Source organism: Excalfactoria chinensis, chromosome 4 (genome assembly GCF_039878825.1).
Source record: "Excalfactoria chinensis isolate bCotChi1 chromosome 4, bCotChi1.hap2, whole genome shotgun sequence".
NCBI classification, from domain to species: domain Eukaryota; kingdom Metazoa; phylum Chordata; class Aves; order Galliformes; family Phasianidae; genus Excalfactoria; species Excalfactoria chinensis.
Window position 1 is genome coordinate 44152624 of NC_092828.1, and position 22503 is coordinate 44175126.

A 22503-nucleotide genomic window follows, 5' to 3' on the forward strand; every position below is an offset into this window, starting at 1 on the left:
CAGAAACGGGTTGTTCCTACTGCATGGTATCTGCACTGAGAGCTGATGTGTTCAGTGATCCTGCTGCCTGAGATGATATTTATCAGAAACCTAACAGTGAAAGGGAAGGGGATTGTGAAGCTTGGTGGCAGTGTATGGGCACCCAACTATTGGTAAACAATTTCTAACTGTAGTAAGTGACCCTGCACGAGCAGAGCTTATCAGAGGGCAGCTCTGCGTTGCAAACTGTTAATCCACTCATCTAGGCTATCTTAGCTATTATGCAGTATTTTACATAGATTGTTGAAAGCTGCATGGTACCTGGACAATGCTCCTTTCCTTTACTGTGGTGGAAGATGATTTTCTGTGTAGTTTTATCAAAAGTCTTTGAGTTCCCTTCTTTGTTCAGTTTGCCTGTGAAGAGCATCAAGAACAACAGCTTAATTTCCTATTTGCTGAATGATACAAGCATGTTTCAGCCTACACCCATCAAGCTCTCAGGGACAAACAGGGCAGACATAAAAGCTATGAAGCACTGCTAGAGAACAAGTAGAGATGCCCTGTATAGTAGCAAGAAAGAACTGGTCACAGAAATAGAGGAAAATAGCCTATATTGCAGCATAAGTATGATGCATGGCACAGAGAAGGAACAGAAAAAGAAGAGTGACTTCTTTTGCTTCAAACAGCAATGTGTAAGAGAGAAACATTGTGAGAAATTGAACAGGGTTGATGACTAGTCTTGAAAGCTGGAACTTTTCTGGGGTATACAAAATAACCCAGTACCCAAGTCATAGGGCCAGGAATTCCCAGCTAGTGCTGGCAATGACAGTCAGTCACTGATGAACCTTTGCAACCATGTTCATTTAGGACTGGTAGCAGCATGTCAAACAGCTCAACAAAATGCCATAGAGTAAAAAGCATTGTGAAATGGTAGTGGAAAACATTAAAATATTCCTGATCAAGAAAAACACATGCATCAGGAGGAAGGATGATTTTGCCAAGCAGCAGAGGGAACTGATTGGATAGCAGAAGAAAATCCATAGGAAATCAAGGAGTAATGTTAACTTGAAATGGGGAAAGGCATCTAAAAGCAGTTTGGAAATTGGATCCCAATAGCTTCAAGTAACTATAGTCAGACGTTCCTGGCCAAAACCAGATGTTCTTCACCAAAGCATAGGCAGCTATTGTTGATCCCAGTGGAGTTTTGCACAACAAAAGACTAGAGAAATGGCTCTAAGCAAGGATGAAAGAGATGAGGAAAAGCAAAACTACATTTAGGCAATTAAAGTATTATGGGAAAAAAAAAAAAAGAAAAAAAAAAAAAGCACAAGGTATGTAAAGATTTAGATTCACAGACTTCAAGAACATGATACGGTAACTTAAAAACCAAAATTATGTGGTGTACTACAGCTGGATATAGCATAGTTGGAAGGGTAATCAGAATTCACACCAAACTACACAATCCCAATTATAGCATCTGTCACTGGGATAGCACCCACCATTACTTAGGAAAGTTCAGAAAAATTATAAAGGCTGAATAGCTTTTGTACTTCGGAAACATGACCACAATGAATGCCTTTTCTTGGGTGGACCCAAGTCCAAAATTTGGTATGGAGCCTATGGCATTTTACTCTCTGACTCATGCTTTAAAAAGACAAGGCTGAAGGGGGGGAAATGAAGCATGTATGGGAACAATCTCTTCTTTCTGCATTTGGACTTAACTGAAAAGTTGCAATTAAAAATACTCTGCACTGTGATTTCTTCTGTATTTCTGGGCTGAGTTCAGCTTTCAGTTGCACCTGTACAGCCAGAGTTACAGCAGTGGTGTGATCAGAGTGCAAAAAGATGTGACTCCATGATGCTGGAAACTTTATTGGGATGAACTGGACAGAAAAACAGTGTGCTGCGTTTATGATGTGCAAATCTTCAAAATATTGAAGAGCTGAAACATACAAATTTCTTCTCTGTTTAATAAAAGGCATGGAACGAAATCCTCTTGCACTGCACTGAATTTGGTAGGATCATTTTGCCAGTCACACTCAAGCAGAATTTTCACGTTAAAGTTTCCCATGGCAAAGTGAGAAATTGAAATAAAATAAAATAAAATAAAAAGCACAACATCTAAAAAATTCATCATAAACCGAAGTTGTTTTTTTTTTGCAGTTTCCTTTATTTAGTTGGGAGAGAATTTAATAATTTTTTATTTTATCTGTTCTGATTCACTCACTCCTGTAGTAATTAGAAGTAAATTAGTGTTATTCTTTCTGTTAGATCAATTATTCATAACACAGACCATTTAAAAATGAGTTTAGTGGAAGCAACTTACTTCATTTTTACTTAAATTGAAAAAGAGATTAGCCAAATTAGTTAAAATAGCTCTGAACTCCATATTGACTAAAGCGTTTGTGCCAGAATAAAAATTGATGACATCTAAGAAGAACGCTATAAATGATTAATCATTTTAGTTCATGGATATCTATATTTTTATTTAATTACAACTATGCATAACATAAACTGTTTGAATCTTGGGAATCCAAGCCAGAGATGCTGAAGAGTCCTCTTCTGTTTAACATTCGCCATGTGTTGTTTTCTTCTAGGGTTAATTTGTAAAATATAAACCACATACTATTTGCACGCAATGTTTATGTACTATTTATAGAAAGTCTTGACCATTTATAATTATTCAACATTTTTATCCATAGTGTCTGTGTATGACTAAAGAGATGGTTATGGAGTAGACAAAACAATGTTATTTTTACAGTCGATCCACAATTTATTTTATGTGGAACTTCTGGGGGAGTTTTATGTTATGTGGAACCGAGAAGGGATATTCTCAGCTCTCTATTGAGAAGACTGAAATTATTTGTAACAGTCATCAACACAACCCCAGAGGGACACGGCAAGCTATTGGTGTATTCAATTTTAAGCAGCATGAATTGAAGAAAGCTCAATTGGAAATGAGAAAGGATTGGTTCCTAAAGACACCTGTCTGAGAACACCCACTCTGCTGAATGGAGTCTGTACGTCCCAGTGCCTCTGTAGCGTGTATGTGCCTTTACTGAGTGCTTTATGGCTGCTGATTGTTTTTCCTTTTCTTTCCAGAACTATAGAAGTTTTGGTGAGTTTGAACGAAGGGCAGTCTTTCATGTCCAGCTCTTTGACAATCACCGCTTCAGAGTGTGTAAGTAAACAGAATTGTAGAATCATTTGAGTTGGAAGGGTCCCTTAAAGGTCATCTAGTCTAACTCCCTTGCAGTGAACAGGAACATGCACAGCTACATCAAGTTGCTCAAAGCCTCATCTTGAATGTCTCCAAGGATGGGGCTTCCACCACTTCTGTCAAAAATAAGCTCGTGTCGTTTCATGTAAAATTCTGAAATGGAGTTTCTGTTCCTGTTTGATCATTGTGCTACTTCCCAGAGCAGAGAGCCTCAGTGCATGGCAAGTCTGTTAGATGTTTGTAATGCACAAATCCACCTTACTAGAAACACATCTGTGCAGACACGTATGGTATACAGAGAATTTAACAATGCATGATTTCAAAGAACCATAGAATCATGCATATATATGTGTGTTCTAAGTAGTTTTCTCCATATTTCAAGACATGCCTAGGATCTGTTTTATAACATTAGGGCACTCCACAGTAAGTTTCAGCTGCTTTGAATTCTTTGATAAAGTGAGTGATGAGGGCTAAAGGTTCTCCTTCAACTGCTGCCCTGATATCCATGCAGTGTCTGTGTGTTCCTTCTCTGTGCGGGGCTTATGTTTTTCTATACCCAGCAAATTGTGTTTTGCTAAATCTATTACACCAAATTACATTACCAAAGTGTGCAGCTGTGGCTTTCAAATATTGGGAAGTGTCCATGCCATTAGAGACTTGCTCACTGTAAGCATACTGTGAGCCAGGCGTGACACAGTCACCTGGGGTCCATCCCAGAACATCTCTACTTTGGAGGATCCGTGGGAGCAGATTGAAGCTGAGGAGTGTGACTTCTGTGCAGCTTTCCAATCAGGCACAGAAGCACATAGAACAGTGCCTTCTGCTCATCAGCATGTATTTTTCCAACAGTATTTTCATCACTCCTAGGTAATTAACCTAAAAGAGAAAAAAATAGAGGGTTTTTTTCTGTTCGTTTTAGAACTAAACACTTGCATAGCTGAAGGAGTCAAAGTTATCTTGGTTCAGCCCTTCTGTTTCAGGAAGAAAGCCTGAATGAATTCAGAGCTGAAGAGACACATGGTATACAAACTGTGTTTCTCTGTTTAAGGGCCTATTCATCATTGCAATTTTACACCAATACACCATGAGCAGCCTTTCAGCATGATAATGTAAGGAGAGTGCAATCACAGGAGGATGCTGGAACTACCAGTGGGCTGCTTTTCTCTTTAGCTGAGTCCTTTCAGAAAGATCAGTACACAATGAGTTTATTTCCATGCCCCCTTAAAAGCTGCTGAGGTGGCTGATGTAGGTAAAAATAAAGCAGATCATGCCAAATTGCTGGGAAAAGCAGAATTACTTTTCCCTCTGCTTATATTGCTTCTCTTTGGTCAAAAGTTCTAACTTACAGCACACGGAATCAGTGCAGATGTGCAAAAAAAAAACAGTAGAACTTTTGATAATCCGCCCCCTTTTATTTATTTATTTTTTTATTTATTGTCTTTCATACATATTGCAGCAAAGAAAGCTCCACACACAGAGAAGTGCTGTTTCCATAGTAGCAGATGGGCAACTGCAAGAAATGGGTCACTGATAGAATTGTTCCACTAATTCTGGTGGCTGAGCAGCTGATGGTTAGTTGGTGTCTGAGAGTTATAAGTTGCAGCCTCCTCTGCAAACACACGCTGCTGCAGAGGAAACAAACAAAAAATGCATTGCACACAGGCACTGAGGCCTATATATTTCTTGTAAACACAGCTTTTTTTTTTAGTTGTATCAGTCAGTGGGAAGCTGTTTTGGGTCAAGTGGGAAAAGCAGGCAGAAATTCTTTGCAACATTCCCTGATGTGCTGTCTTTCTGCTTTCTCCACAGTCCAGTGGCGTAGCAGCACTTATTGCTGTGCTTGTGCTGTTACTTCTGGCGGCGCTGGGGCTGCTCTGGTGGTTCTGGCCCCTCTGTTGCAAAGTGGTGAGTAAAGGCAATAAAAGAAAGTCACCAGGATTGTGACTCATGACCATAACTCAAAATGTGTTGGGAAATACAGATAGGGCAAGAAATAGGTTAAGTAACAGGGGAGTTCCATGTGACAGAAGCCATCTGTTGAGGCACTTTTCTTTCATGAGTGATGCGCAAGAAGAGATCGAGTTAAATGCTGTGGTCTGTGCCCTTAGCAATACTCCTGGTATTCTGAGAGACCTGCACACCATGAGGCAGTTTCAGCAGGCTGCTGTGCTGCTCGTTGGGTTTCTGCAGAGTGAGCAGATGTGGTATGTTTCTGTGAAATCTCTGAGAAAAGCCTGTTCTCTTTAATTTGAAAGTTGTTGGCCATAATGGCACACAGATGCTATTCTGAAATCAAGGACCATTTTAAAAGCACTATCGCTAAAATTGGTATTTGTAGTCCATTATAGGCTCTCGAGTTTGAAATCCCTTATTGTCTTAATAATCCCTTGCAAAAAATTAAATTTTCATCTTGCACACATTACATCTCTTTTCATCTGAGTAATGAACGCTCTTTATCCTTCCAGCTGCAATCAGCAATGCTGATCCACTAACACTCCTTCCATCTCCTCGCACGCTGGGGCTTTTAAATTGGTGAAGTTTAGTATTGATCCATGTCAATGACAGCACTGAGGACTAGAGAATTGGAGACTGCTCCCAGGCTGTTATTGCACTCTTCTTCTTATCTCAGGCTTGTAAGAAGCAGGGGCATCAAGAGAAAGTGGACTTCTCCTGGTCCAAAGATAGCCAAATTAGTCAAAAGATCTGTATGTTATGGTCTCTGTTATACCCCATAGAAGAAGTTTTCAACCCCCGGTTCCTTCTTCATGGTTTCTGAGTCAAAAGCAACAAGCTTTGCTCTGATAAAAAAGCACTCTTCTGTCTCATTCTCCATATTAGTGCCATAAGAAATCTAGGAAGAGTGTTAGTTGTTTTCCTTCAACAATAATTCGTATCATGAACCTTCTTATGGAACAGGAGAAATCAAAATTATAAAGGAGAAAGCTTTCTATTTTCTTCTTTTAAAATAATTGTCTCACCTTGATTCCTAATTCCCATTGTAAGGCAAATCTTCATATACTGCACATCATATTTCTCCCATTACAGTAAATAGTGACTAGTGCCTCAGTCCCTTGAGAGCAAGAATTCTTGATAGCAGTTTGATGATGCTTTAAAGACAATCAGAAAGATGCTGTCTGGGTGTTTACATCAAGGTCCTACATTAACAAAAAAATACAAAGCTCTGTAACTGAAATTAACTAAAATGGCTGCACTGTATAATGAATTGTAGAGCAAGAACAGTGCCTTGGGTGCACATAGATGCACCGCGACACTGAGGCAGGCTTCTGTCTGGTCTCATCTCCTTTGTGGAGCTCACTTGGGCATCTCCACAAAGTGCTGCAGTAAGATGTAAGGAGATGTCCCTCAATTCTCATTCACCTTATGATTAAAGATGTTGCATCCTGAGGTTTACGCTGAGGAACTATAACTTACCTTGAGTATGTTTTCTGGATATAGAGCTTGGTATGCAATTGGCTTTTGCTAGGAAAGCCTTTGGCTACAGATTCATAGATTGTTACTAAGAAGCAGCCTAACTTCTGTGGGAGCAATAAAATCACAGTACTTTAAATGTTTGTGCCCTGTTGTTTCCTCCCACCTCTCATGGGTATTATCTGCTTCCTTAAAAATAAAAGGTCTTTTTAGGTCATTGCGTGCTAAAACATTACTCAGATCCAAAACCACAGACTCTTACACTGAACCTATTACCACATTCTGACTTCTTGATTTCTTGTTGTTTTGACGTCTGTTTCCTCAGATCATTATCCTGTGTGTGGTTCCATTCTTTTCCTTCTATTTTGCCTCTGAGGCTCTCGCATTACATGTTATTACCACTTCTGGATTAAGTACATTTGGGCTTTGGTGCCTGTGAGTTTGAGAAGACAGTAGCACATCAGGGCAGCCAGGAGGTCCTCTGCCCTTCCTCTGAGGCGTGGTGCAGTGGAGTGTCTGCTTTCATGGACAAAGACCAGGAGCAAGGATGAAAGCAGCAGCCCTCAACTCTTCCGTCCTGTGCTTCAGAACCAAATGGAAAAGAGAGAAGGGAAAGGTGTTACTGACAGAGCAGAGTAGGTGTCTAGAGCCACATGAGTGTGTGAATCTCTACTGCTTGCAGACAATGTTACAAGCTTCAGAAGCTTTGGGCACTCTGCTTTATCCTTGATATAAAGTCCACGTTGAGGTGGGGGGACTCCTTTTTCTTCTTTCTCTTTTTTTCTCTTTTCTTTCCCTCCTACCCCCCTTCTTTTAAAGGCAGTTCACTGTTGACAGTTCTTTCACTCTTCCCTCAATATCAGAACATATGATCACATCAAGCTGGCTTCAGGCTCTGGTGCTGACATTTCCTAATGCCCACATCACGCGAACATTTGATAAGTGTTAATGAGCAGATCAAAGGGACTGTTGCCTGAAGCAACTAACTTTTTTTTCTTTCTTTCTTTTTTTTTTTTTTTTTGGAAGAAATCGGCTTTCCTCCAAGCTCAAGTCTTCCTTCTTTGCAACTAAATAAAAGAGATGCAGACTTGCCTGGTGGCAACGATGATAAAACAAAACAAAACAGAATTAGGAAGTAATCCATCTCTACATGGGAGTAACAAGACAGCCTTATCCAGAGTCTTCGTTACTTATCCAATCTGAATCAGGTTCAGGGAAAGTGAATTTAGCAGTATTACGATACTCAATAACTTCAGCTTCGTGCTACATTTTCACTGTTTTCTGCCAAAACTGCATGGGTTCTTTGCATTTCCTTTTTTATTGAAATAGCTTTCTACTCATTTCACTTGAAATATCAGACAGGACTGAGAATATTCTTTGTGTGTGTGTGAATGTGTGTGAGGAGCCTGTGGAAACATAAGGATGCAGGCATTTACATTCCACTTCTGTCAGCAGGGTGAGTATCTGCTACTCAAAGCAGATTATTTTCTCACACCACTGTCACATTTAAAGCAAGTTTCATTTTATGAAGCCATTAGAAATAGCAGCTAATTAATGTATTGGTTAGTTTCAAACCAGGTCTACCCTATAACTTTAGGGAATGTAGCAGCTGCCATAGGATTGGATCCTTTGCTCAGGGAGTCAGACAGAAACTGTCACCAACTCATGACTTTTGAAGTTCAGTGGGGTCAACAAATAGAGTTTGTATTGATTCCTTGGGGCAGAAATTTTGATTCCATCAAAATCAATGGATGAAGGGCCCAAGTGAACTGTAGCATGTGCCACAAAGAAGGTTCCTATGTGAAGCTGTCTTTCCTCAGGAGAAATTGCAGAACTTAAGAATCTTACAGCTGTAGAAAGTGTGTCGATAATGCTGTTCAGCATGTATCTATATATCTGCTGTTTAAAGTATATCCATCTGCAGCTAGCTTAGTCTTTTTGCCCAGGGTGGCTAGCTGTCTTGGCAAGAAAACTGGTGTTTTGGAGATAATGGTTAGAAAGAGGCAAAAGAGAAAGAAAAATGACAAATAAATAAGAGAATGTGAACCTTAGTGCATTTAAAGTAGCATTTTACTGTTTACCGTTTTAATGCTGTGGAAAATCTTGCTCAGCACCCAAGTATCTCTCAGAATCTTCCCGTGATCACTCTGTGTTCTTCTTTCTCTCAAGTTAGGACAGTAATTGCAATCTGGCTTTCAGGAATGTCTGACCAACTAAACAGCTGATTTCTGTGAAGCAGCCTTAGAACTTCTGATGGCTGGTGGGAAAAAATAGTTAGAAACACTTAAGGAAAAACAATTGCTTGGCATCTTCTTGCAACATCTTACAGCAGAGGGATGTCTTGTTAAAATTCATAACCGTCTTCCCAATCCACTGGAAGCATCATAAACAAGTCAGTATCTTAAACCAAAGGTACTGCAGAAGCATGTTTCCAAGGGGGGCATCTTTTTTTTTTTTTTTTTTTTTTTTTTGTCTTATTTGATAGACTTTTTGTATCCAGTACTAAAAGTGCACAGTATTTTTGGGTTTGAAATGTAAGTTAAGAAGGAAAACTCTTGATTATGGGTCAAGTAAAACAATGTTCTTTTATGTATGATGCTATCTATCCATGCAATTACAGATTATCTGTAGGCAGTGGTAGAGTCAATGAAACTACTGTAATTAATAACACAGAGTGAAGAAAAAAATGCATATTTTAATTAAGATGAAATATATAGTTACCATTGTGGACAGTTTTTGTTGAGCTGTAACACAGCAGAAATAGACTCCTTTAGATTCATATTTTTTAATCACTTCTGTATGACATTCAAGCACAAAAAAATGCCTTGATGTCCCAGAAGTACTTCTTTCACAGAAGCCTGCTTTTCCTTGGGAAGGATGAATGCCTGTACTTCCAGTTTTCGCCTTCACCATTTAAGCAACTTGCGCTCTTCCCTCTGTTCACTCTTTGGTGGTTTCCTGTCAGTACCAGGGAACTCCCTAAGATTTACAGTACGTATGTGAGAAAGAGAACAGCAAGAAACTGTAGGTAGAGGTTTAAAAATAGGCGTAAGTGAATTACCATCTGAGTGGTCCTTAACCAGTCACAGTTTTAAGAAGCCTTGCAAACCTAACTCCCACTTGCAGGCACTCCATGCTGAGCAGTTAAGGAGCTACATGCTTCAATTATTAGATCTGAAATGTGAGATCTGCGGAAATGATCTAGACGTTGAGAGGTGAAGCCTGAGCTACCAGAAGGCATTTCACACTTGTCATTGGGCCAGAAATTATCCATCAGCATGGCATGGCACAAAGAAGCAGGCGTCTTGGCCCAACATTATGCAAGACCTCACATAGACCTAGGGCTGCTTTTCCTCCCAGGCTTGCTAATTAACTCCATAGGATTTCATCACTGCCTATTACTTAGAATGACTGAGTCTTATCCGGTCAGGAAGCAAAGTGGCAGACACGTCTGCCCAAAGAGTGTCTGCCAGTCAATTGATTTTATTTTCTATCAGGCGGATGGTGTTAATTTCCAGAAGGCCTTGATAATCAATACCCAAGGGATGCAGCAGTAGTGGTTGCCAGTTTGCAAACAGATGTGGGGGACTCAGTCGAAAATGGTTTGCTCTTAAAAAATCTTCTGCATGCTTTTCAATGGCGCCAGTGCAGTTTCTTATGTTTTTATGTTGTGGTTTTTTTTTTTCTGCTTTTTTAGGTAATCAAAGATCCCCCTCCACCTCCACCACCTCCAAAAGAGGTATAGTATAATACTGCTCTGCTTACTATGTTGGGTGATGATACTATTGTTCTGTGAACATCTGTGTTCTGCAAATCTGGCTCCTTTTGTTTTCTTTTGTAAATAGCTGCTGAATGAGAAAGAACTGCCCTGTGAGAAGCCTTAGGCTGAGTGTGGTCGAAGTCCACATCTCTGCTCTTTCTCAGTCATCTCAGTGTAGCATGAATTAAGTCATTTAAGCCCCTGTCTAGTAGCTTTACCCCAGGACAATTTAATATTTTCCCATTCTTCACTGAAAGAAAGACTGAGTTGTCATTACCTGACAATCTGTAAGACTTAAAACTGTGTGTTCCCACAGCTTTGGGAAAGAGACCTTGAGACACTGAGAGACCTTTATAAGGGAACTTTTCCTCTTATCAGCAATAACATAGTAGAGGCTCTTCTGATGCCTTCACTATTTTTGCCTCTTGGTCTTGACATAGCCAATTGCTTGAGCATATTCAAGTGTGTTCTGACAGCGAAGGCCATGATAAGGTACTTCACTGAGCAAAGGCAGCCAAGAGCAAGTTTGACATCGGTTGGCTTAGAAAACTGTGATTGGCTGTGTAACCTTTACTGCAGATCCGCTGAATGCTGTCAGCTGAATCCCAGTGAGTGGGGCTTATAATCTGGCTCTTTGCAGGCATTACATTTTCAGTAGAGGAAGCTACCAATGATCCTTTTTTTTTTGTTTGTGTGTTTTGCTTGTTTTTATTACTGGAAACAAAAAAGACGGCAGAAATGTGTACTGATCTGTAGAATACTCAGTTGGATTCCCCATTTGGACTTTCCTAATGGATGCTGCCAATGCTTTTCTCACACAAACCCCTACAAGAATATTTCCAAACATGACCAGATTTTGTTTGGAAATGAGTGAACATTTGAGGAACCTAAAAATCTGGTCCTTCACATTTAAGATAAGAAAACATTTTCTTTGCGTACTCCAGTGAAAGATACAAGAAAGACACCTAGTAAATAAATAAATAAATAAATAAATGCCTTTTAAAAGCAAATGTGTTTGAATTTATTGACAGGAAGAAGAACAAGAACCCTTACCTGCCAAGAAATGGCCCACAGTGGATGCTTCCTACTATGGTGGACGAGGAGTTGGAGGAATTAAAAGGATGGAGGTTTGTACAATATGAAGATAATAATTTACTGAAATATAAAGTCTCTGAGACTGCAAGTGGTGGAAACAAAGACTTTGAAAGTGTACTGGAAATACAATGGTATAATGTTTGCTTCTTTCCCAATGACATAAGCCTTATAACATTTTTACCCTATCAAATAATTTTGACCCTGCTTATGAAAGAACAGCTTTCTGTAGTTCCATTTGACTGGAACTTTAAATAGCTGCTTGAAGACATGCTCTTTCCATCAAGCTAATGAGAAGGAGAGAGTGAGAGCCTTTTCTGAATGTTTTGGAAGAAATTACAGTGAAACATAAGTCCTCCAACTGTGGGCCAGCCAAATGCGTTGACAATGGTGATGCTAAGGAGAGGCTTGATCCCAAAGGAACTCACAGCGACAACAGTGCCTGTCTTTGAAGAGACATGATAGCATCATGTTAATTAAAACAGAATGAAAAATGTGCATCCTTATGGGCACGTCCTTATGTCAGATTTTACAGTCAAGTCAGCCTTTATGGAATTAAAGCAGTTTTCTGTCTTTAAGTTTAATCTAGGAAACTGTCTCTGAAATTCCCACCTAGGCCACATAGTTATGTCTTGATCAAACTCTAACTGCATCAGCCTGAGAAATGGATTTGCTTGAATTCTTTTGAAATGCAGCAGAAGAATGTGCAAGTATAAAGTTCTATTGTTCATACCTGTTTCCTTCAGCAGTTCAGAACTGCTGATTTAGAAGAGCCTCAGCTTTCAGAAAAACTATTCTGTGTAGTGCTTTCCAACATAGAGAATAACAAGCCTGGATTTTTTTTCCGAGGAGCCATGATGAGCCTCCAGGAAGTGGTTTCAGGGTTTACATCATTATAGTTTGTACACAGGATCTTGTCCAATGAAACAGAAATCTGATATATATTCAGTAAACACAAATATCTCTAGCATTAAGAAATGCATTCTTATCATATGGCAAATGTAAGGTATTTTCTTTTCAAAGAAAGGAGGAGAAAGTAATAATGAGGTTAGAAAACATTTTAATCTGTAGTAGGGACAAAGATGTATAGAGGTAAGCCAATTTAAACTGCTAACAGCACAGACTCTTGAAAGGTCCCTTATTCTGTGGAGCTGTATCTCAGTTCTTCTTTGGAGCCTGGGGGTACTCACCAATTTTGGGGGCTGGTCATCTCACCCTAAATGCCACAGCATTCAAATATGAAGCTCTTCCTGTGTCTGTAGAATCTGTAGTAATGCAACTGAGGGAAATGTTGGCTTAGCTGCCCATTTCCAGCTGTTTGCACATCATACATTTTACTGACTCAGGGGAGCACACTGTCCATTTGGTGAAGTGGGGAAGAGTAAGTGTGAAAACAAGACAGCAAACAACAACTGTCTCAGAACATGATGAAAGTAAACAGGTCTAAGGGAGGTTATTCCTTACCTGACAATGAAAGGGCAGTGGATTCTGTGGCCAATGAAAAATTGGATGGTCTAGTAGTTACGTTTTCTTCAGTGTTTTCAGTTCATATGGCAATTCAGTTGTGTGGCTTTTTTTCTTGCTTCTCTGCATTCTGTTCTTCTGCCATTCTTTTGACAGCTTGACTCTTAGGGCAGTTTTCTTAGACACAGAAAAGTAGAGAACAAACTGTTACATTTCCACTCACCAGTCCTGCCCTACTTCTCTATGCCTCTTTCAGGGCAGTTATGTTAATTCCTTCCTTCTCCACTACTTTTGTTCCTCTGCGATAGACCATGATAATGTAGCCACTGGTGTACCCTCTTCCTAGATTTGTCTTCTGACATTTCTGACATTGCTTTAAAGTTTTATGATGTCATTTCTGAATCCTACTCATTACAGACAATTGGTTTTAATGTCAAAGTTGTGTTGTCAGAATCTGCAAATTCTGTTTTCTTCAGGTGAAGCCATTTAAATCTGAAGGAGAAGGTCATTCTATCAGTAAGGAATCTACCAAGTATCTCTAAATGGCTTTAACAGTGTTTAAAATACATTTTAACAACCTCATAAAAAACACTGTAAAAGTACCATTGATCACAGTGAAAGATACAGATGCATTTTAATGACTCAGCAGGGTCTACTTGGACATGAAAACCCATTCTAATATAGTAGAGACAGGACTCCCCTGTGAAAAAAATGATATCACTAAGCAAGCCAAGAGGCAAAGTTCAAAATAACAGGAAGGTTCAAAACGATAACCCTTCTAGGAAATTATGGGTGTTTTTTTTTTTAACACAGGTAACATGTAGTATTATGGACCAAATCAAGATCTGTTGTACTTTGCTGCACTCATGCTCTACATTGAGATTACAGTGTTAACAGACTCTTGGTGATAGTGGTAAAATTTTCTTCCAGGGTATTTTGTATGTCTGAAAGATGGCAGACTATGACTTGCCTGGATGTTTTGCTCATTTTCTTAATCAGCATGTTTTGCATATGGAACTGAAGATGACAAAGAAAACAGGCTGCTGCCTTACCTCATCCTGTTGCATAGTGATCTCAGTACAGTATGTTGTCCCTAGCAAGACCTGGAGAAGTCTTCTTCCTCTGTCCGGGCAGAAGGAAAACTTGGGCTTATTTCTTTTTACTGGTGAACAAAACAATCTTGTGCCCCTTTGCAGTGGGAGATTTGTTGCATCCCACTGTTTTTTCTACCCTCTCTTAAAGTATACCTACCAAGCAGTTGCAGTGATGATCTTAATTCCTTCCCCAAGGGGGAGGGTGAGTATTCTTCAATTATTCTTATTTTGATTCATCTCTTTTCATGCCTGGCATATCTAGTTAGGAGATCCCTGAGAGGGGAAAAAAAAAAAAAAAAAAAAAAAAGGTAAAAAAAAAAGTGTGTAGGTGGAGCCTTGTAAGAATGGTTTGCTTTTTTCAGTCAGCAATTTCATGACTCACCAGCACATCACGTTTATGCAAGATCTACTGTCAGAACTTAATTTGCTGCCTTTAGGTTTATCACATCCTCCTTATACTCTAGCTTGAAAGAGGAGGCAGGATGCAGAAAGCCTTGCACTGAACATAATTGAGGCCACTTTTGCCAAGAACTTTTAAGCTCCATACATAGCTGTTATATGCTCTTTTGGGATGAGAAATTAAGAGTCTTCCCTAGACTTGTTGGCTTGTAGGATACAGCAAAAATAATTGCTGCACCATGTTTCCAATTACAGGAAGAAATAAGATTACCATAGCAAAAATCATCTCTTTTGGAGAAAAGATGTTTTTCTATACTTTCTCTATATAGCTTGGTAATTAGAACCCTCTAGGGAAGTGGAAATAGGCGTTTGTTTCTCCGTTTGTTTCTCCAACAGCAGTACTCCAGGTTTCCATCCCCTTCCAACTATTTGTGTACTTTTTGTGCTCTCAAGGCAGTGATATATGTACCTACAGCTATATGTTACACATTTACTTATTATGCAGGTGACTGCTTCCTCTGTATTTTCTCTGGTAGGGAGAACTACTTGAAAGCCTATGAATAGCATCACTGAGTTTCTGTTCAGTAGTGCTGAAGTAACACCTTCTATCTAAGCTGGGATTCTGAGGAAGCATACTGTGTTAGTAAATCTGGGGTGGCTAAAATTGAGGCTTTCATCAGTGTCAGGTGAAGGTCTGGTAGTGTATGATAAATCAGATTTCCTGTCTACTTTGCAGTCTGTGTGGTGTATGATATGATTTTCCTTCAGTATTTCTCTTAACTATTTGCCTTTGTGAGACGGAAACTCACACAGATGCATCTAAGTAAGATGCTTGCTGTCAAAAAGGAGGAGTGAACATTTTCTACTCTCCTGTTAATTCAGAATTTCTTCCACATTTGAACTTTTTCAGCTATAATTTCTTGGTCATTTGCCTGCATTGCATTTATATCTAAACTCTGGCTTTATTTAGGTTCGCTGGGGTGACAAAGGATCCACTGAAGAAGGGGCTCGATTAGAAAAAGCAAAAAATGCTGTGGTGAAACTCCCAGAAGAACCAGAAGAACCTTTTCATCCAAAACCACCTAAACCAAAGCCTACCTCACCAGTCATTCAGGAGAAGTGGTATACACCAATTAAGGTAAGCTTTTTAGTCTTCAGTAGAGAGTAGTTTTGTACTCTTTGTGTGCCTTACTTGTCTTACATAGCTGAACTGTGCATTGCTTCCAAGTATGTCTGAAATAAATGAGATTTGGTTGGTTTTATCATACTCAGAGTCCTGTTGCTCTGTTGCCACAGGGTCGACTTGATGCACTGTGGGCACTGTTACGAAGACAGTACGACAGAGTCTCTTTGATGCGACCACAACAAGGAGATGAGGTTTGTGCAGCATGAATTTATTAGTTGTGGTGGGCAGATAAGGGGCATGTTACAGCTAGGGTATATCAGCTGCTGAACACTGGTAAGTGTTGTGGAAGCATAGATCTCCTGAAAGTATAGTTAGGATTTCTTTATTTCATGTGTGTTTCAGATGGAAAACAAAAACATAATGTGCTGTGTTGTCTAACCTCTCCCTAAAAAATACCCAAGCCTTTCTTACACTGAGCTACTTGGAAAAGTTTGGCAGTCAAAATAATAAAACCACATCATAGTTAGTGACTCCCAACAGCTTCCATGCATACTTCTTCATAAGCCAAATGCAGCATGCACAGAGGAAACATGTTTCTGGGACAATCCTTTGTGTCCTTTTTGCAGTACACTCATGACCCATGACAAAGTTGCCCTCGCTACAAACACTGCTAGGACTGGGTTGCAGAGGAAGCAGTTATTATTTGGAATTTTTATAGTAAAACTAGATTACATATTTCTGATTATTACTCATTAAGAAAACCATTACTTTAAATCTGAGCATTTACACTGGGAACTGATTTGTCATTGTGGTACTTAAAATCTACTGGAACCATTTAGCTTCCTGTGTGACACATTTCAAGAGCTGTAGGAGCAAACTATTTCCTCTAAGTGAGATGGCAACTTCTTCTCAACGCACTGCCCCACCAACAGATGGGCATGGCAGATCAGATTCTCAGTTACCTTAAAGCAACAGTGTGTGAGATTTGCTATTTTTGCAACATATCCCATAAAGATGACATAAGAAAGAGAGATGTTAAAGGGAAGGAGTTACTTCTGAGGGAAAGAGAGGTAAGCACTCGTTAGGTTATCTGACTGATGATAGGGATGATGTTTGGTGTTGTTCTCACATAAAAAAAGTGGGATTTATCTAGGACAACGGCATGCATTGGAAGTTGCAGAATACCAAATCTCAGAGCTGGAGATAGGAAGCATACTCTTTGTATGGCTATCAGATACTGGTGTTAGCATTCTGGTTGTTATGTTTGCATGTTGTTTGCTGCTTGAATGGATTATTCATGTTACATACAGAATAATTAACAGCACAAAAAATACACTACTGTATGCTACTTTAACAAGTAAATTCACTGTAAATAGAAACAATGATGCCTGATCTGGTCTTACCAGACAACAGATTACAATTGTCAGTCAGGCTCTGTTTTGAGGATTTCTGGTCATAAGGATGGCAATTACTGGGAAATTGGGCTACCAGGGAAGGCATTTTTGCCCCAATGAGAAATCGTTGGGAGAAGGACATTGACCAATTTCTTGGCTTACATATCACAGAATCACAGAGTCACAGAATCATAGGGGTTGGAAGGGACCTCCAGAAATCATTGAGTCCAACCCCCCTGCCAAAGCAGGTTCCCTACACCAGGTCTCACAGGTAGGCGTCCAGACAGGTCTTGAATATCTCCAGAGAAGGAGACTCCACAACCCCCCTGGGCAGCCTGTTCCAGTGCTCCGTCACCCTCACTGTAAAGAAGTTCTTGTGCACATTCATGTAAGAAGCAGAGAGGGATGTCACTAACTTTCAGTATCCTTACTGAAAGAAGAATTTGTATGAATGAATGAAGGAGAAAATAACGATCATTAAGGTGTGTACTGTGATACTGTAGGAATGCTATTTGTGTCTGGCTCAGTATTTTTTGTCTTGAAAGAAAAAAAAAATACACCTTCTTCCTTGTTCGTAATTTGCTGGGTGCAGATCCCATGCTGTTCCCCTGGTGGGTTGAAGTCAGTTTGATGAGCAGCCACATGTGTGTGTGGTGAAATACACGTGTGCAGGCAATTACCTGGGAAACGCTGTTATGGCAAAAAGCAGCCAAGCAGCTCTTTTATTTTCTTCTGTTTACTGGCTAGGAATGTGGTAGTTCCCATTTGCAGAAGAATTCACTGCTGAATTCAGTTCCTTGATCAAGTAATTGAAATTTAAGCATGAAGTATCAAAGCAGCGAGAGCTTTTCTTCCTCCTCTCCAGCTTTTCTCCCACCTCTTCCATGCTGCCAGCTAATGCCGAGGGTGGCCTGGTCAGAGTCTGCATGCAGCTGAGTGAAGGTGCTTTGATTGTGGATGGCAGTCCTTGGAGCCATCCGTTTTTCAGCCAGCAATGGTGAGGCTGGGGATGCCTGTACAGGTGTGAGCTAGCAGGTTGTCGATGACATCTGCACAGGTCCTCAGCAGCCTGCAGCGAGGCGGCTGGATTGTCAGCAGATGTAGTTGAGAGTGGCAGAACAGTTTTGGTCTCCCATTTGCTGCCTGGGGGCTGAAACACTAAAGGTAGATTGGGGGTGGACACAGCTGTGCTCCCAAACATGCCTCGGGCACAAATAAAGAGATCTAATATAGTTTGACTCTGTTGTGGTGGGGAGATGAGGACAGAGAGCCACTTCAGAGACAACTTAGCGCTGCAACATCTGCCGCCAAGTTCCCTGGGAGTGACAGGGGACAGCAGGTACGGATCGAAGTCCCCACACAAACAGCCTCCATTAAGCCATGGATCTTTTGAAGGGCTCCCATCAAACATAGTGGAGTCTGCGGCAGGAGATTGTTTTGTTTTCAAAGCAATGTTTTGTTTTCTTTTCTAACAAGATAAATTATAAATGATTCATTACCCCATGTTCCTACTCATATTTATGCTTCCTTTTCTTTATGTAAGGGGTATAGAATAAGGAATCACTGTAGTTCTAGGGTAGCTTGTTAAACCACTTAACTGACCAAGAGTTTTAGGCTACCTTCAGACCATACCGTTATTTTCAATGTTATTTTGAATGCATGCACAGGGAGCATCTGCTGTTGTTTCCATACTGGAACACCTCTGCCATAGAGTTTGTTTTTGTATGAGAAAGAAACTTGGCAGTGGTTTGCAATGTGAGCATTAGGGTCCTGTTCTCTTACAAAAATTCTTCAGTTTATTTTTCTGATTTATAGTTTAGCACCTAAGTGTTGTCAGTAGTGTTCCTCAAATGCTTAGTATAACCTTGCTGCTTGCTGTAATTTGCACAAAATTATTTTAAGTCTACAAATGGCCCATGGCAGTTGTACTTAAGATTTTGCACAGTCAGAATGTGAACATATGAAGCTGGGAAAAGGGAAAAAAATCCATAGCTCATTCAACAGTAAGTTTCTATAGTAGAACTTCAGAGAATTTTCAGCTTTTTGGATGTTACAAAAAAGCTTAAGAAAAGATACATATATACATATACACACACATACATATAATTTTAAACCTGTTAGCATTCAAGTGCTTCAAAGATGAATTTGTAGTAATGACTGCAGAATTCATAGGAACATCTGCTTAATGTAATGTTACTTTGTGAGCATCTCTACATTATGCAAAAGAATCATATTTTGTGTTGTAATTCTTTAGCATCACAAATTCACAGTTCAAAAGACTCTGACAGTATGATATTCTCTGAGATGAGGCCCATGTCACTATTCCCTTTGTGTTTGTTCAGTAGTTTCAGTAGTAGTCACAGGCAGAAAACGTTAAATCATTTGTTCAGTCTGTCAATTAGAGAGTATAAAAGACTCAGAGTTAAAAGGCTGAGGCTGGGAGTCCCTTCACTGAGAGTGAGCTCACTGTTTTGAATCAAAGACCAATTGCAGTGCCTAGGAGAGCCCCAATTTTAAGTTCTACACTGTGAGTTAACAGGTACTGAAGAACCGTTCAACTGTTTGCACCTAGCAACAATTTGAATTACAATGGGATACTCTTCATTTGAGCTCTTAATTCAATGATAAAATGGAATGATGTAGAAGCAATGATACCAAAGAAAACATTGGCTAAGAATTTTAAAATAAACCCAAGAATTCATAAAATAAAGCTTATCTTTATCTGGGATCTCCTAAATAGCTGCAATAGTTGGAAGATGAAAAACTGGTTTTAAAGTGAGACAGTGAGGTAAAAGAGCTCTTCTTAAATGTTTTCTGCTTTCTGCTATTTCTCCAAGTGAGAATTTGTCTGTGCAGACTGAAACTGGAGCCACTGCTTTTCTTAAACTTTCAGAATAAGATTATTGATAAATTATTAAGTTTGCTGTTAAAGAAAGTGGAAGGGAACACTTTAAGAGCAGTAATTTCAAACTGCCCCATTCAGACTGAATCCAGAGGTTGGTTTCCAATAGAAAGCAGTGCATCCTTGTGAGTGAAGCACTGAATGAGGTTTCAGAAAAAAGCAGTAGCAGTCATCTTTATGAAAAGACAATGATGTCCCAGTGTTGTGAGAAATAAGAATATTTCCCCATAGATGTAGGCAGTACTTTGGCACTCCCTGCCTTTGTGTAGATGAGTGCTGCTGCTTTTTAAATGAGCCTTCAGAACTCAATAGTAAGACTACTAACACTTCTATGAATGAAATAAATGTCTACATGGTTCCCATTGCTCCAAGACAACAGCAGCTGTACAGGTGGGTGATGGTCATGATGGAAGCAGTGCCATGCCAAAACATAGCATGCACCTTTGGTGATGCCATGGCATGTTAATGGAGCATTCTAAAAAGTGGAGCTGCCTCCATGGTGTGTGTAGCTAGAGGAATTCCTGCTGGTTTTAGTAGTTCAGAAACAGCTGAGTGTTTTAGGCCTTGTAAGATACACCCTACCAGGCACTGCTGTAACTCGAGCTGTGCCGGCAGCACAGACAGTGTGCCTGTTAGGAGAGGGAATTTGCTACAGCTGTCGAACACTGTCTTCAGCAGCCCAAAGAGCATTACCATTCTTTCCACCCTTGATCCCCTCCATGCTGTATTGAGAAGAAGACATTTCATTTGGCAGCTCAGTTTTCCTTGCCGTTTGTTTCATTCGGCACCGCTCGAAGGGAGGAAGATAGTTTCCTTAATTCCTCAACACATCTTTTTATGGAGCAGATTGCAGTAAAAAATTAGATTTGATTACTGCCTAGCTTCCAGCAGAGAATGCTGTGTGTATTCAACCAAACTCAGACATAAAACAACACCCAGCCTGGACACGGCCTTACAGGGAGGAAATGTGAATTTTAGTTTACGTGAATGTTGAGTGTCTCATTAGCGCAGCATACAAAAAGACTGATAGCCTTCAAGAAGCAGCAGGAAGAAAGCTGACAGGTTAATTCAGTCACTACCATCCAGAAGAGACGTGACAGGTTTAACTGTCTTGTGCACCCAGATTTATGAACTAGTCCCATGCTCTTAACCAGATTAGTTCCTTTTCCATTAACTGCTGAAAGTAGGGCAGCTGTCCGAGCGGCTGGTTGTAAATTCGATAATGTCTGCTCTGTTAATCTGTAGGCTTTTCAGATGGAGAAGGCAGCAGATAACAGGATTAAAGTTTCACGACCCAGGGTTTTCACAGCCCGATATGCGGGCGCAGGGGGATAGAGAGTGACTTCTGTCATTAATCTTAATTGATTGCCAAGAGGTTTTAATCTGGGTTATTAATTAGGAAGATCCTTAACATACTGTCTACACATCAACATCAGATGCTCTTTTGGGACTTTTGGGACATATGGCATATCTTATATTTATATTCACACAATTTACACATACGTATATTTCTGTATGAAGTGCAGATATATATGTATGGATGTATACAAATAGCTGTAAGAAACATTTGGGTGCAGAGGCATCACATGCTCTTTGGCAATTTTTGATGAAAATGAAAAAACACAGTGCACACAGGTTACATTTCCACATAATAAACAGGTACACCTCTACATTCATATGTCTGTGTAGCTGTTTCCATTATATATGCCATTTATCTAGATTATTTTGCAAATGGAAATATCTGATATACAGATTTGCATAAGATTAATGTTTAACAAATGTGCAGCACGTGTTGTTGTGTGCCTCTGGCCATGAGGACACCTGCAGATCTTGAACAGAAACATAACCATTTCTATCTTTTACAGTTTCTTGGAATTTAGGTTCAGGCCTTCACTCTTACCTTTTTTATTTTTAAACAAGTTACTACTAGACAGAATGGAGAGAGGTGTAACATAGCTGCAGCGATGTAACTATGTGATAAATCCCGTAACACTGCTTTGATGTTTACCAAAATACTGTATGCAGGAGGAAGTATTAAATTATGGATTGAGCATATAAACTAGGCAAGAAAACACTGTGACAGAGACCTGGCATTTGAATTTTGTGTAGATGCAAACTGCACTGCACATTTCTGTGGCTCTAACATTTACAGATGATTGCTATATCATCAATCACATATATCATTATATCATTCATTGCATATACAAAAACAGAGCCAAGGGGCCAAAAGTTCTTTCATTGTGCCCACGCTGAGTACTGTGTTACCTCTTCAAACTGTTAGTCACAACTTTTACTTGTTTCCCATAGTAAATTGCATCCAGTCTTCCTTTAATAGTGATGGATTACCTATTGCATTAGCACAAAGGGGCATCCCATAAATGCACCCAACTTCTGAAGATTCACTGTGGCTTTCTGCTTCAACCTGGATTTCATTGGAATTAACTGGTGAGCAATTCTAGTGTATTTAAAAAGGGATAGATTTTGACTAATTACTCAGTTATTTTCTTAACAAGGTCCTATTTGTGGAAGATTTACAACTTTTATCTTCCATTTTCTCGCTCTTGCAATATCTTTCTCCTCCTGAGCAACCCCTGTAACTCCACTTGGACTACTGGGACTTGTGAGCATTAGTGCTGCTTTGTAT

At 39.7% G+C, this 22503-nt stretch overlaps 1 protein-coding gene across 1 annotated transcript in view; it reads left to right on the forward strand.

Moving 5' to 3' along the window:
- ANTXR2 (ANTXR cell adhesion molecule 2) overlaps positions 1–22503 on the forward strand; it is a 102152-nt gene that overhangs the window by 44922 nt on the left and 34727 nt on the right. Inside the window, exons 11-16 of the mRNA XM_072334727.1 lie at positions 3082–3160; positions 5009–5104; positions 10326–10367; positions 11420–11515; positions 15408–15575; positions 15734–15814. Coding sequence (XP_072190828.1) covers positions 3082–3160; positions 5009–5104; positions 10326–10367; positions 11420–11515; positions 15408–15575; positions 15734–15814 — 562 coding nt within the window. The remainder of the gene's footprint in view (positions 1–3081; positions 3161–5008; positions 5105–10325; positions 10368–11419; positions 11516–15407; positions 15576–15733; positions 15815–22503) is intronic.